Source organism: Myxine glutinosa, chromosome 3 (genome assembly GCF_964187855.1).
Source record: "Myxine glutinosa chromosome 3, kmMyxGlut1.1, whole genome shotgun sequence".
Classification (NCBI taxonomy): Eukaryota; Metazoa; Chordata; class Myxini; order Myxiniformes; family Myxinidae; genus Myxine; species Myxine glutinosa.
In genome coordinates, this window is record NC_136263.1 from 62,474,735 (window position 1) to 62,492,709 (window position 17,975).

Sequence of the window (17,975 nt, forward strand, 5' to 3'; positions counted from 1 at the left end):
ATTCACCAATTCACTCACTAATTCACCAATTCACTCACTAATTCACCAATTCACTCACTAATTCACTAATTCACTCACCAATTCACTCACTAATTCACTCACTAATTCACCAATTCACTCACTAATTCACCAATTCACTCACCAATTCACTCACCAATTCACTCACTAATTCACTCACTAATTCACTCACTAATTCACCAATTCACTCACTAATTCACTCACCAATTCACTCACTAATTCACCAATTCACTCACTAATTCACTAATTCACTCACTAATTCACCAATTCACTCACTAATTCACCAATTCACTCACTAATTCACCAATTCACTCACTAATTCACCAATTCACTCACTAATTCACCAATTCACTCACCAATTCACCAATTCACTCACTAATTCACCATTTCACTCACTAATTCACCAATCACTCACTAATTCACCAATTAACTCACTAATTCACCAATTCACTCACAAATTCACTCACTAATTCACCAATTCACTCACTAATTCACCAATTCACTCACTAATTCACCAATTCACTCACTAATTCACCAATTCACTCACTAATTCACCAATTCACTCACTAATTCACTCACTAATTCACCAATTCACTCACTAATTCACCAATTCACTCACTAATTCACCAATTCACTCACTAATTCACCAATTCACTCACCAATTCACTCACTAATTCACCAATTCACTCACCAATTCACTCACTAATTCACCAATTCACTCACCAATTCACCAATTCACTCACTAATTCACCAATTCACTCACTAATTCACCAATTCACTCACCAATTCACTCACTAATTCACCAATTCACTCACTAATTCACCAATTCACTCACTAATTCACCAATTCACTCACCAATTCACCAATTCACTCACTAATTCACCAATTCACTCACTAATTCACCAATTCACTCACTAATTCACCAATTCACTCACTAATTCACTAATTCACTCACCAATTCACTCACTAATTCACCAATTCACTCACTAATTCACCAATTCACTCACTAATTCACCAATTCACTCACCAATTCACTCACCAATTCACTCACTAATTCACTCACTAATTCACCAATTCACTCACTAATTCACTCACCAATTCACTCACTAATTCACTCACTAATTCACCAATTCACTCACTATTTCACCAATTCACTCACTAATTCACAAATTCACTCACTAATTCACCAATTCACTCACTAATTCACCAATTCACTCACCAATTCACTCACTAATTCACCAATTCACTCACCAATTCACCAATTCACTCACTAATTCACCAATTCACTCACTAATTCACCAATTCACTCACCAATTCACTCACCAATTCACCAATTCACTCACCAATTCACCAATTCACTCACTAATTCACCAATTCACTCACTAATTCACCAATTCACTCACTAATTCACCAATTCACTCACTAATTCACCTATTCACTCACTAATTCACCAATTCACTCACTAATTCACCAATTCACTCACTAATTCACTAATTCACTCACCAATTCACTCACTAATTCACCAATTCACTCACTAATTCACCAATTCACTCACTAATTCACCAATTCACTCACCAATTCACTCACCAATTCACTCACTAATTCACTCACTAATTCACTCACTAATTCACCAATTCACTCACTAATTCACTCACCAATTCACTCACTAATTCACTCACTAATTCACCAATTCACTCACTATTTCACCAATTCACTCACTAATTCACAAATTCACTCACTAATTCACCAATTCACTCACTAATTCACCAATTCACTCACCAATTCACTCACTAATTCACCAATTCACTCACGAATTCACTCACTAATTCACCAATTCACTCACTAATTCACCAATTCACTCACTAATTCACTCACTAATTCACCAATTCACTCACTAATTCACCAATTCACTCACTAATTCACCAATTCACTCACTAATTCACCCACTAATTCACCAATTCACTCACCAATCACTCACTAATTCACCAATTCACTCACCAATTCACCAATTCACTCACTAATTGACTGAAAATGAGACACCGCATTATTTCAGAACCAAAGCAACATCAAATCAACTTACACAGAAACCCACAATAAAACCAATATACCGCTGCTCAAGCATCCAAGTTAAACACTTTCTCATCAGTTAAAAACAAATATAATCCTCAAAATAATGAATCAGAAATAAGGACATCCATGTTAAATATCAAATAAATTTTGATGGAAAAAAAATTCCATTCCAAAAAAACAGAGTATTGAGCAGTAATTTGGAATACCACATTGCGTTGATTGACACCCAAATTAAAGTGAAAGTATAAACTTAGATTACACCAAATAATGACCCCATGATTATTTTGCTCACCATTTTGGATAAACACATTTACATCAGATGAAAAATAAATAGAATCATGAAAATATCAATTAAAAACACCTCAAAATACATTCTCTTGTGACTATAATGTATATCTCTTCTTAGAAATATCAAAATGCAACACAACACCAAAGATTGAAAAACATATCAGGTGATTTCCACCAACAAAAATAGAGGAATAATATCTCAATTCACCAATTCACTCACCAATTCACTCACTAATTCACCAATTCACTCACTAATTCACCAATTCACTCACCAATTCACTGACTAATTCACCAATTCACTCACCAATTCACTCACTAATTCACCAATTCACTCACCAATTCACCAATTCACTCACTAATTCACCAATTCACTCACCAATTCACTCACTAATTCACCAATTCACTCACTAATTCACCAATTCACTCACCAATTCACCAATTCACTCACTAATTCACCAATTCACTCACCAATTCACTCACTAATTCACCAATTCACTGACTAATTCACCAATTCACTCACCAATTCACTCACTAATTCACCAATTCACTCACTAATTCACCAATTCACTCACCAATTCACTGACTAATTCACCAATTCACTCACCAATTCACTCACTAATTCACCAATTCACTCACCAATTCACCAATTCACTCACTAATTCACCAATTCACTCACTAATTCACCAATTCACTCACCAATTCACTCACTAATTCACCAATTCACTCACTAATTCACCAATTCACTCACCAATTCACCAATTCACTCACCAATTCACCAATTCACTCACTAATTCACCAATTCACTCACTAATTCACCAATTCACTCACTAATTCACCAATTCACTCACTAATTCACTAATTCACTCACCAATTCACTCACTAATTCACCAATTCACTCACTAATTCACCAATTCACTCACTAATTCACCAATTCACTCACCAATTCACTCACCAATTCACTCACTAATTCACTCACTAATTCACTCACTAATTCACAAATTCACTCACTAATTCACTCACCAATTCACTCACTAATTCACCAATTCACTCACTAATTCACTAATTCACTCACTAATTCACCAATTCACTCACTAATTCACCAATTCACTCACTAATTCACCAATTCACTCACTAATTCACCAATTCACTCACTAATTCACCAATTCACTCACCAATTCACCAATTCACTCACTAATTCACCATTTCACTCACTAATTCACCAATCACTCACTAATTCACCAATTAACTCACTAATTCACCAATTCACTCACAAATTCACTCACTAATTCACCAATTCACTCACTAATTCACCAATTCACTCACTAATTCACCAATTCACTCACTAATTCACCAATTCACTCACTAATTCACCAATTCACTCACTAATTCACTCACTAATTCACCAATTCACTCACTAATTCACCAATTCACTCACTAATTCACCAATTCACTCACTAATTCACCAATTCACTCACCAATTCACTCACTAATTCACCAATTCACTCACCAATTCACTCACTAATTCACCAATTCACTCACCAATTCACCAATTCACTCACTAATTCACCAATTCACTCACTAATTCACCAATTCACTCACCAATTCACTCACTAATTCACCAATTCACTCACTAATTCACCAATTCACTCACTAATTCACCAATTCACTCACCAATTCACCAATTCACTCACTAATTCACCAATTCACTCACTAATTCACCAATTCACTCACTAATTCACCAATTCACTCACTAATTCACTAATTCACTCACCAATTCACTCACTAATTCACCAATTCACTCACTAATTCACCAATTCACTCACTAATTCACCAATTCACTCACCAATTCACTCACCAATTCACTCACTAATTCACTCACTAATTCACCAATTCACTCACTAATTCACTCACCAATTCACTCACTAATTCACTCACTAATTCACCAATTCACTCACTATTTCACCAATTCACTCACTAATTCACAAATTCACTCACTAATTCACCAATTCACTCACTAATTCACCAATTCACTCACCAATTCACTCACTAATTCACCAATTCACTCACTAATTCACCAATTCACTCACTAATTCACCAATTCACTCACTAATTCACCAATTCACTCACCAATTCACTCACCAATTCACCAATTCACTCACTAATTCACCAATTCACTCACTAATTCACCAATTCACTCACCAATTCACTCACCAATTCACCAATTCACTCACCAATTCACCAATTCACTCACTAATTCACCAATTCACTCACTAATTCACCAATTCACTCACTAATTCACCAATTCACTCACTAATTCACCTATTCACTCACTAATTCACCAATTCACTCACTAATTCACCAATTCACTCACTAATTCACTAATTCACTCACCAATTCACTCACTAATTCACCAATTCACTCACTAATTCACCAATTCACTCACTAATTCACCAATTCACTCACCAATTCACTCACCAATTCACTCACTAATTCACTCACTAATTCACTCACTAATTCACCAATTCACTCACTAATTCACTCACCAATTCACTCACTAATTCACTCACTAATTCACCAATTCACTCACTATTTCACCAATTCACTCACTAATTCACAAATTCACTCACTAATTCACCAATTCACTCACTAATTCACCAATTCACTCACCAATTCACTCACTAATTCACCAATTCACTCACGAATTCACTCACTAATTCACCAATTCACTCACTAATTCACCAATTCACTCACTAATTCACTCACTAATTCACCAATTCACTCACTAATTCACCAATTCACTCACTAATTCACCAATTCACTCACTAATTCACCCACTAATTCACCAATTCACTCACCAATCACTCACTAATTCACCAATTCACTCACCAATTCACCAATTCACTCACTAATTGACTGAAAATGAGACACCGCATTATTTCAGAACCAAAGCAACATCAAATCAACTTACACAGAAACCCACAATAAAACCAATATACCGCTGCTCAAGCATCCAAGTTAAACACTTTCTCATCAGTTAAAAACAAATATAATCCTCAAAATAATGAATCAGAAATAAGGACATCCATGTTAAATATCAAATAAATTTTGATGGAAAAAAAATTCCATTCCAAAAAAACAGAGTATTGAGCAGTAATTTGGAATACCACATTGCGTTGATTGACACCCAAAGTAAAGTGAAAGTATAAACTTAGATTACACCAAATAATGACCCCATGATTATTTTGCTCACCATTTTGGATAAACACATTTACATCAGATGAAAAATAAATAGAATCATGAAAATATCAATTAAAAACACCTCAAAATACATTCTCTTGTGACTATAATGTATATCTCTTCTTAGAAATATCAAAATGCAACACAACACCAAAGATTGAAAAACATATCAGGTGATTTCCACCAACAAAAATAGAGGAATAATATCTCATGTGGTATCTCATGTGGAATAATATCTCAATTCACCAATTCACTCACCAATTCACTCACTAATTCACCAATTCACTCACTAATTCACCAATTCACTCACCAATTCACTGACTAATTCACCAATTCACTCACCAATTCACTCACTAATTCACCAATTCACTCACCAATTCACCAATTCACTCACTAATTCACCAATTCACTCACTAATTCACCAATTCACTCACCAATTCACTCACTAATTCACCAATTCACTCACTAATTCACCAATTCACTCACCAATTCACCAATTCACTCACCAATTCACCAATTCACTCACTAATTCACCAATTCACTCACTAATTCACCAATTCACTCACTAATTCACCAATTCACTCACTAATTCACTAATTCACTCACCAATTCACTCACTAATTCACCAATTCACTCACTAATTCACCAATTCACTCACTAATTCACCAATTCACTCACCAATTCACTCACCAATTCACTCACTAATTCACTCACTAATTCACCAATTCACTCACTAATTCACTCACCAATTCACTCACTAATTCACCAATTCACTCACTAATTCACTAATTCACTCACTAATTCACCAATTCACTCACTAATTCACCAATTCACTCACTAATTCACCAATTCACTCACTAATTCACCAATTCACTCACTAATTCACCAATTCACTCACCAATTCACCAATTCACTCACTAATTCACCATTTCACTCACTAATTCACCAATCACTCACTAATTCACCAATTAACTCACTAATTCACCAATTCACTCACAAATTCACTCACTAATTCACCAATTCACTCACTAATTCACCAATTCACTCACTAATTCACCAATTCACTCACTAATTCACCAATTCACTCACTAATTCACCAATTCACTCACTAATTCACTCACTAATTCACCAATTCACTCACTAATTCACCAATTCACTCACCAATTCACTCACTAATTCAACAATTCACTCACCAATTCACCAATTCACTCACCAATTCACCAATTCACTCACCAATTCACTCACTAATTCACCAATTCACTCACTAATTCACCAATTCACTCACCAATTCACTCACTAATTCACCAATTCACTCACTAATTCACCAATTCACTCACTAATTCACCAACTCACTCACTAATTCACCAATTCACTCACTAATTCACCAATTCACTCACTAATTCACCAATTCACTCACTAATTCACCAATTCACTCACCAATTCACCAATTCACTCACTAATTCACCAATTCACTCACTAATTCACCAATTTACTCACCAATTCACCAATTCACTCACTAATTCACCAATTCACTCATCAATTCACTCACTAATTCACCAATTCACCAATTCACTCACCAATTCACTCACTAATTCACCAATTCACTCACTAATTCACCAATTCACTCACCAATTCACCAATTCACTCACCAATTCACTCACTAATTCACCAATTCACTCACTAATTCACCAATTCACTCACCAATTCACCAATTCACTCACCAATTCACTCACTAATTCACCAATTCACTCACTAATTCACCAATTCACTCACTAATTCACCAATTCACTCACTAATTCACCAATTCACTCACTAATTCACCAATTCACTCACCAATTCACCAATTCACTCACCAATTCACTCATCAATTCACTCACTAATTCACCAATTCACCAATTCACTCACCAATTCACTCACTAATTCACCAATTCACTCACTAATTCACCAATTCACTCACCAATTCACCAATTCACTCACCAATTCACTCACTAATTCACCAATTCACTCACTAATTCACCAATTCACTCACCAATTCACCAATTCACTCACCAATTCACTCACTAATTCACCAATTCACTCACTGATTCACCAATTCACTCACCAATTCACCAATTCACTTACCAATTCACTCACTAATTCACCAATTCACTCACTAATTCACCCACCCAATTTATTCATTTATTTATAGCACCACGAGTTATACTAGCAGATGAAAACAAAAACAAATGTGACAAGTATTTGTGTGTGTATTCGGGTGGCCAATTTTTATATAGTATTTTATTTTATTTTATATCGCACACCCTCTCATTTTAGGGGGCTAGACGAAAAAATAACAGTAAAATTTTTATTTTCCCGCCCCCCCTCGTGTGTATATCATAGCTATTATATACAGTACGTTGTACAATTTCTAACAAATCGCTATATAACACTTTGTGTGCTGCAGATGCCGAGGCTCACCGTGCCGAGGTGCCTCCGCACTCTGCTCCCCTCGAGGGGAAGCCTCGCCATGGCGACCCAGAGCGCGACTGAAATGCTCGTCCACCTCGCTGGAGATGTCTCCACGGAAGTAGGTGAGTAGGAGGCAGCGGGATGTGAGGTACCTGGCCGCGGGGACGCGCTCGGTGTCCCTCCCAGACTCGCTACCGGATCCTCGCCGCACAGGGCTCGGGACTCGGGCCGGGTCCGCGCCGGGAGACTTGCCTGGGTGTGCAATGCTGAGAGGAGCCGGGAAGAGCGGAGCGAAGAGCGGCCTCTGAAGATACGGGTGAGGAGGTGGGGGGGAGGAGGGGTGTGCGGGGTGAAGAAGGGGAGGGGGGCAGTTAGAAATTGAAAATATTGCAATTGCATGGAGAGTGGGTGGGAATGGAGGAGGAATGTGAGGGGGGGCGGGGGGGAGGCTAAATAAGACATTAACACATTGTACAGTATATATTCTATATATTATTAATTTCCACACATTATATGTAGTGTTATAAAAAATATTATTATTTCCGAGCTCTTCCACAAGCCCAGACCATGGATTAAAAAAAACTATGATACAACAATTGCTTTTCCCACCAGCCCCTCTCCAACCACTGTAGTCTAACAATCTCCCATCCACTCGCACTGTATAATAATGAAATTACAACACCACCGATTATAATCATAATCACCTCAAAACAATTATCACGACTCGATTTGGATTCGTTTTATAGTTCATTATGCTTCAATAAACGAGGGCTTGTTGAAAAGCATGAAAGAAACAAGATGCAGCGGTCCAAAAAATGCTATTTTTTATATGTTCAATAGAAGTCGGTATTTTTTTTTTACGAAGTAAAATCATAACAATCATGAAAAATATAACTTTTTTTTTTAACTTTCACTCGTACATTGAAAACGAAGCAGTTGGCGTTTCTTCGAACATTTTATTATCGTTCCGAGGACTTTTGGTTGCCTCTCGCAAGTTGCATGCAATGGGAACTCATAAATGCATCCTTGCCTGATTACACACTGCTGATATATCAATAAAATACATTATATTCAATAAATATACTGTATAGCCTGGTGTTGGCTTAACGGTTAGGCTGCTCGCTTGGGAGCCTCGAATCCTGAGTTTGAATCCTGGCCGATTGTTGAATCCTCGAATCCTCGAATCCTCGAATCCTGAGTTTGAATCCTGGCCGATTGTTGAATCCTCGAATCCTGAGTTTGAATCCCGGCCGGGGTGAGGGGGGGGGGGGGTTGACTCAGCCTGTCATCCTTCTGAGGTCGGCAAATTGAGTACCAGCTCACTGGTAATTGGGGCACTGCATTAGCGACACAAACGCACTTCCAGAGAAATGATGCAACCAGAATCCACAGGCTGCATATGAAACAACAACAACATACTGTATGTATATATTGTTACGGATCTCAAACGTCGGCCTTCTCCCCTTACCAAGAGGGGGTTAATCCCCTTGTCTGTGACTGACCGATGTGATCCTGAAGTTACCCCGTTCCTTCCGGTCGGTATTAGTTAGGGTTGCTGGTCAATTTCGTCCTGTTACCTAATTACCAACACCGACCGTGAAGCAAGGAGATAACCTCCCACCCGAGCTGCAGCGTTAGTGGATACGCCGAGCGAAGCGAGCCGCGACTCGGGCCGTTAACAATGACTCTAAACCCGATTATAGCGGTTCCTAATCGTGCCACGTTTACCCAATGAGAGAAAGGACGGATGCGATCGGATGGAGAGGAAACCAGAAGGTAGGAAGAACAAAGATGGGTTTATTCACAAATGTACAGAAGAAGAGGAAACGAAAGGGGTGTACAAGAGGAAGAGGAAGAAGCAGAACACAGGGCAGTCTTATTGCAGTCTTAACTTAGGACCCCAGACAAACATACACACTCACACGGGGATTGTAGCTGGTGGATGGTCAGGTAGAGGGTCTGGTGATGGGGTCCAGGCTCCAGGTGAAGCTCCAGTCCAGCGGCGAATCCCGGCAGGCAGCTCCGCGTATCTTGGAACGCGACTGGACCTTATATATAGCAGGGGGAAAGCTGGTGTCCTTCGTACGTAATATTTGTACGGTCGTGCTAAACGCACCCTCTCCAAGTTCTCTTATCAGCGCCAGCGGGTGAGTCCTCTTCCAAATGTGCGCTCCGCTCCGTATCAGTCTTTTGAAACAACCAGCGCTCCCGGCAAGTAGTCCCTTTGCAATGCACTCTCCCGACCAAGTCCTTTTTCATGAGCGCCGCTGAATAAGTCCTTTGTTATGCCAACCTTCCACTCGAGTGCTCCGCGAGAGTCCTTCGAAACAAGCGCGCCTTCCCCAATTGTTCTATGATCAGCGCGTGCTCCCGCCAAGTCCGTGAAAGGGCTTTGCGTTTGCGCTTGTATAACGCGAGCAAAGATCGCTCCGCGCGCCAAAAAGCCACGCCTGCCAGCGATGTTACCTCAGCCCTGGTTGGCTGGTGAGGGCTTACCGGCCATGCCTTTGACGGCTGGTTGACAGGCCACACCTTCTTCTTGGCGTTCCGCCCCCTTTTTCCTCGGGCCTAACCGCATGGCTTATGGCGTCGTTTGAGTGAGCGCGAACAAAGGCGCGTAACAGAATTGGGAGGGGTCATGAGGCACCGACTGCAGGGGCGCATAATGGCGTCGCTTGGAGAGGGAGGTCGCAAAATGAACGGAATTGGGACCGACTCTTATTTGATCGACGCAACGCAGATTCAACTATTGGAAACATGGCCTTATCTAAAACACATACTAATGAAATAACTGAGTCCTAGGGTGGCCTACGTGTTGCTTGTGGACTAACTAGGGGTGCTACCTTTAACCTTTAATGATGAGAATTTATATACAAGAGTTATTTACAAGTGAGGGTTCTAAAACCGCAACAATATATATATATGTATATATATATGTATATATATATATATATATATATATACCCGCACATACATACATAAATACACTACTGACCAAAAGCATGTGGTCACACGAACATCACACATTTCATTCCAAAATCATGGGCATTAATATGGAGTTGGTCCCCCCCCTTTGCTGCCATAACAGCCTCCACTCTTCTGGGAAGGCTTTCCACTAGATGTTGGAACATTGCTGCAGGGATTTGTGCTTCCATTCAGCCACAAGAACATTAGTGAGGTCGGGCACTGATGTTGGGCTAGTAGGCCTAGCTCGCAGTCTGCGTTCCAATTAATCCCAAAAGTGTTTTTTGGGGTTGAGGTCAGGGCTCTGTGCAGGCCAGTCAAGTTCTTCCACACCGATCTCGACAAACCATTTCTCTATGGACCTCGCTTTGTGCACGGGGGCATTGTCATGCTGAAAGCACACAATCGTCTAGAACAGGGGTTCTTCACCTTTTTCCCTGTCAAGACCCCCAATGGATTGCCCACGATGTCCCCATACCCCCTTCGCCAGACTGTTGACTGACCAAGGCGCACCGTAGGTGCGCATAGCTCGGGGGGACTGGGGGCATGTCCCCCTAGAATTCTTTTTAATTTCTAGGTGCTCTGTGGTGCATTCTGAGGGGTGTTTTTACTTTAATTACCTATTTTTTGGGATGAAAATTGGTAACTTATTACCCAGAAAATGGGCTAGGTTTGGGGATCCGCGCCTGATTACCAGCCCCATTAGGTTCCAGTGTGACTTCAAAATATCTCAATAGCTTAGTTTTACACATGGATAATTAGGAACAGAACAGGAAAGAAAATCATTAGGATTTTATCCCTGTTTATTTCTTTGCTTGTTAACAAAGAAACAAAACAAACTAAACGAAACGAAAACATGCAAGTTTTATGCAAGCCGTTTTACTAATCTAGTGAGATTGCTGGTGCTGTTTTCGTGCAATCAGGGGCACAGTATGGAATCGGGGCACAGTTCGTGACAACGCCACTCGCATATCATCGGACACATCAAGTCGATTTCTCCACTTTGATTTCAGGTTCAATAATGCAGAGAAACCTGTTTCACAGAGATACGTAGTTGTGAAGGGAACCAACACATTCATTGCCCTCTTCGCCAAGCTAGGGTAAGCTGCTATCTGCTCACACCAAAACTGCTTAAAATCCAGCCCAGCCTTTCCGAAATCAGCTTTCTTTCTTTGATCTTCTTGGAACTCGATCAAATCATCCTTCACTAAATCGTTGTCACTCATCGTACAAATATAATTTGTTTTGAAATATATATATTTATATTTAAATATATATTTATTATATATTTAAAGTTGATATTTCATTGAATTTATTACAATTTATTATTATTATTTATTACGAGTCCCATACCCCCATATTTTGGTCCCCATACCCCCCAAAGAATATGGATACCCCAGGTTAAGAACCCCAGGTATAGAATGTCATTGTATGCTGTAGCATTAAGATTTCCCTTCACTGGAACTAAGGGGCCGAGCCCGAACCATGAAAAACAGCCCCAGACCATTATTCCTCCTCCACCAAACTTTACTGTTTGCACGATGCATTCGAGTAGGTAGCGTTCTCCTGGCATCCGCCAAACCCAGATTCGTCCGTCGGACTGCCAGATGGTGAAGTGTGGTTCATCACTCCAGATAACGCATTTCCACTGCTCCAGAATCCAATGGTGGCGAGCTTTACAATGCTCTAGCCGACGCTTGGCATTGCGCATGGTGATGTTATGCTTGTGTGCGACTGCTCAGCCATGGAAATCCATTTTATGAAGTTCCCGATGAACAATTGTTGTGCTGACGTTGCTTCCAGAGGCAATTTAGAACTTGGTAGTGAGTGTTGCAACCAAGGACAGACGATTTTTACACGCTACGTGCTTCAGCACTCGGCTGTCCCGTTCTGTGAGCTTGTGTGGCCTACCACTTCGTGGCTGAGGTGTTGTTGCTCCTAAATCGTGAAGTTTCCACTTCACAATAACAGTACTTACAGTTGACCGGGACAGCTCTAGCATAGCAGAAATTTGACGAACTGACTTGTTGGAAAGGTGGCATCCTATGACGGTGCCACGTTGAGTCACTGAGCTCTTCAGGACGGCCATTCTACTGCCAATGTTTGTCTATGGAGATTGCATGGTGGTGTGCTTGATTATATATACACCTGCCAGTAATGGGGGTGGCTGAAACATCCGAATCCACTAATTAGAAGGGGTGTCCGCATACCTTTGGTCATGTCGTGTGTGTATGTGTGTATGTATATATATATATATATATATATATATATATATATATATATATATATATATATATATGATGATGATATGTTGGGATTACACTAAATTCTGGGATATTTCAACTTCCTCTGCAACCTGATGGTCCAAACCCACTCAGGGGAACTATTTATAATCTAATATAAATACAACAGAAAAAATAATAATAATATACTTCGATATACATAATATAAATACTGTATATAATATTACTATATGCAGGCATTAATATAACATTATATATATATATATATATTTCATTGACATATATGGGAAAATTACATGCCCAGACCAGGAAATCGAACCCAAATCCTCTGGTAAACTGGATCTGGGTTTGAATCCTGGTCTGGGCATGTAATTTTCCCACATATGTCAATTATTTCTAATCGTTTATATTATATATATATATATATATATTATTGTCACGCTCATAACAAAAGTGCTTGTCATTTTTTGGCCATTTTGAGATTTTCTGCCTAACTCACTTGTCTTATCATTTGTGACACCTGTAAAAATGCCCAAGTCATTGTTAACTTCCTGAACCACTTTGTTAATCTGCCTAAGTCTGCGGTGTGATTTATTGCACTTCAATTGCAGCAGCTTTTTGCTTTTTTCTCCAAACTGCAAAAAATGACTTAGGCACTTTTGTTATGAGGGTGACGAGATATATATATATATATACGTATCAAACGTTGCCATCACTTTATGTTTACATTTGCACACACTTGCATGTTCAATCACATGATCTGACATGTTTTTTGTTCAGTTTAATTTGCACGGTTGATGTTTCATCTTTTAACTTTTACTTTGTTATATTTCTGTTTTTGTTTTTTTTAACATTTGTAATCCATTTTAAGTGCTTTAGTCATGTATCTTTTACTGCTTTAATGGCCCAAATTATTCCTATCGGTCGGAGAACCTTTTTCTTGTTTTTGTCCAAGTTTTTCATGAACCAGCTGACCAGTCTTCCAAGGTTTGAAAGTGATTTGTAATTTGTTCCAGGGTGTCAGTGATAACTCACCCACTCATCATGAAGGACAACATGCAGAAATATGTAATGCTCGCCAACTAATGCTGGCAGACGGGACACGAGTTTAACGTCCATCCGAAGAACGGCACACACATCGATGCCTCGCCCTGCCTGCGGAACACCGGCATGACAGTTTATAGTTGGGTCAGGATTCAAACGCAGGCTAAAGATATTAGAGCTGAGTGTGTGTCCGTTTCAGATATCCTGCCAGCCCTTTGGCAATACAATATGAAAACAGTATAATTATTCATACTTTTTTGATCAAAATAACTTTCACTGAATGATTAATAATGTGGAATAGAAAGCAACAAAAGGCCAAGTCAAGTACAATATAATACATTGTGTATACAGCAATGTGCAATACTTTATGTATACATTAGCCTATATATATATGTATATTTTTTAAACTTTTTGTTACTGATAAAGGATTTATAATTCCCCCGAACAGTAATATAAAACTTTACCATCATCGCTTTTGATTTCGATTCCAAATTTCTTTCATGAAAACTTGCACAAACTCTCACGTTTACAAACTTTTTCATTACCACATGGACAGTATTTACATGCTTGCTTACATGAAAAAAGTCTTAATGTCGGACATCGTGTGAACGTGTGTATGTATGTATGTATGTATATATGTATGGTGTGTGTATGTGTATATATATATATATACACATACATATATATATACCAGCGTAGATCGGCTCGCTATGCTCGGCACGTTTGTTTTAACTGGGGATAATGATCGTACAAACGTACGTTTTGTCTTGTCATGCTTTATACCAATCATAATACAAACATTACTTTCACAGAATTTTTTTTTGTAATATTCGTGATATTACATTTTTATAAGCAATTGAAGTTCAAGATTTAAGTTGAAAAAAAAAACGCTCAAAAATAAGAAAAAATATTTTAAAAACAAAACAAAAAAAAACAAGTACACATACATTCAAAGTACACCGCCCCATGCCAAATAATTAAATATGCTGCAGCGCGGCATTGCCGGGGCGCCTCCGGCGCCCGGCAATACCGCAGTGCAGCTCATTGAGGCTGCATTGGGAGGGAGAGGTGTACACTAATTGATTGATTAATTGTATAATTAAAATCAATAAAAGATTATCACAAAATATTTTCATAATCAATTGGCTAATCGCATAACTAAACCAGTAGTGCTTCATCCGAAGATGTATCTTTTAGAAATTTAATTAAATAAGTCATTTATAAAAAATTAAATAATTAATTGATTACTCAATAAATAATTAATCGATTAATCAATAAATACTTAATAGATGAAATGATTAATCAATAAATCAAAAATATCCTTGATAGCCACATCACTTGGTCACTCATGTCCAAATATTAGCTTCCCAGCTCAAAAGGTGCCTGAGATATTGGCCAAATGAGAAAGAAAATAAATAAATGATTAATAATGAAAATAAATAAATAATAATCATAAAAAAATTAAATTATTAATCAATTTGGTCAGAGAACACATAAACTACCACTATTTCATCAGAATCTGTAACTTAAAAAAAAAAATTTTTTTTGTCATTAATCGAATAATTAAATAATTAATCGATTAATTGATTAATTAATAAATCAAAAATATCCTTTGCAGCCAAATCACCTGGTCATTGGCATGTCCAAATATCAGCTTCCTAACTGAAAAGGTGCCTGAGTTAATAATGGTCAGAAGAGAAATGAAATTTAATTAATTAAATAAGTACTTAATTAAACGCTAATAATTAAATAACTCCTCAATTTATTGATTATTCAAAAAACAAAAAATACCGTATTTGACAAAGGACTTGCTCACTACTGTGCCGAAATTTCAGCTTCCTAGCTCAAAGGATGGCTGAGATATCGTCCGGACAACCAAGAAAGAAAACAAACAAACAAGAAAACAAGAAAACAAACAAGAAACCAGAGTGAAAACTGAGTACTCTCTTTCAGCGTGCGTCACTGCCGAGCCCCCTTCGGTGCCCGGCAATGACGATTTGCAATGCCTGGAGGTGGCATAGGAAAGGAGCGGTGTACAAAACCTCTTCGGACATACAGTACTAAGATGGACAGGTCGGTGCAGACCACAAGTTTGGTACGATTTCACAAAAGTTTGAGGAAGTAGTTCAGTGATGTGTGGGACATGACAGACACTGCACACACACACATATATACTGTGTGTGTGTGTGTGTATATATATATGCGTTGTCGAATATACAAGTAAATATGGTATAATTGTCATGATTACTTCGATAACATTATATAGTGTCGTACAGTAAGATTATTATTTGTATTGTATATTATTGTGACGTTATTACGTATATGGATGCTCAGGTTGTGTATCATTTATACGATTTGTGTAACTTTGCACGAAGCGCTTTTCGCAGTTCCATAACCCGATACTATCCACACACCTGAATATATCAGACAAATAAAGTTACTACTCAGATGGACATTTTACGAACGCAAGTGTGCAGATTACCTGTACAAAGAAGAGCACAAATACAGGAAACTAAAGTATAACTCACAAGCACCGAGAGCTATAAACGGAAAATAGACAAACTGCACCGTCTGGGAAGTCTGACAAACAACACGCGTCAACTTACAGACAGACGGCTTACACGTATCAGGTGACCGAAGTAGAGTCACGTGAAGGACACACGTCCGGTCCATCCGGATGTTTTAAGAGATCATTGAGGATTGTTTTCCTATCCTACATTATTAGATCGTTCTTTAGTGCGCGTCTGTCGTACGTTACAATTCGGACATGCACGGCGCACGTGCTATTTACGAATGTTCACGTGATTTCCTGTCCGAACCTTAGGAAAGCAGATTTAGAAAGGCACGTGACGGGCGCGCGCGCCCGTCTAGGTAGGTCACCTGTTGGAGCGCGGGCTCCGCGGCCAAGCACGTCCTGGGCCGCGTCCCGTACGCTTGGAACGCCACGTCGAGGCAGCTCATTGCTCGGGGCTCTTCGATTCCTGGTTCTGAGATCCCGAATTGTACCGATCTCAGCTCGATTGGTCCGACTCTGGTCTGGAGTCCGGGCCCTGGTCCTGGTCCGGGTCCGGGTCCGACCTTCGCTCCTCAATGCTTATACCGACTCCCACAGTTATCCGAGCTCTGCCTTTTCGGATTTCCGAATCATGAGTCTCGACTCACCGCGGCTCCTGTTGTTCCAAGAGTCGTGCGAACGCACATTGAAGAGACGCTTCGTGTTCCACTCGTTACACAGAACGTCCCTTTTGCTTGGCCTGCGTCTAGCTCCTCGTCGTGCGCCCTCAATCCAGCCTCTCCCGCCCTTCTTCATTCCCTTCTTCCTCTTCCTCTCCCCGCCCAGTACGCCCTCTCCTGCTCGGTCTGCGTGTGCAAATCCCTTTACTTCGGTATTAACGCCTTTTGAAATGATGATATTAAAAACGGATCAATGTAACAGTGCCGTGAGTGACAGGTGACAATCCCGAATGTTATTCGTAAAATAATCGCAACGATCAGGAACAATGAATGATACGAGTCATTCATTCCCCGATGATCCGACAAGGCAAACTTGAACCAAACGAGCTTTTATTTCCGTGAAGAATACATTTAATAGGCCTTCATGACTATTATTGTCTTTTGGCGCACGTGAAAAAACCAATGACTATTTATAGATCATACGAAGAG

At 39.1% G+C, this 17,975-nt stretch overlaps 1 protein-coding gene across 1 annotated transcript in view; it reads right to left on the bottom strand.

Moving 5' to 3' along the window:
* Window positions 1–17,635, bottom strand: part of VGLL2 (vestigial like family member 2) — a 37,724-nt gene extending 20,089 nt beyond the window's left edge. Inside the window, exons 1-2 of the mRNA XM_078773507.1 lie at window positions 17,193–17,635; window positions 8,071–8,365 (exon numbers count right to left, since the gene is read on the bottom strand). Of these exons, the coding sequence (XP_078629633.1) occupies window positions 8,071–8,365; window positions 17,193–17,273 (376 nt within the window). The 5' untranslated portion in view covers window positions 17,274–17,635. The remainder of the gene's footprint in view (window positions 1–8,070; window positions 8,366–17,192) is intronic.
* Between the last annotated feature and the right edge of the window lie 340 nt (window positions 17,636–17,975).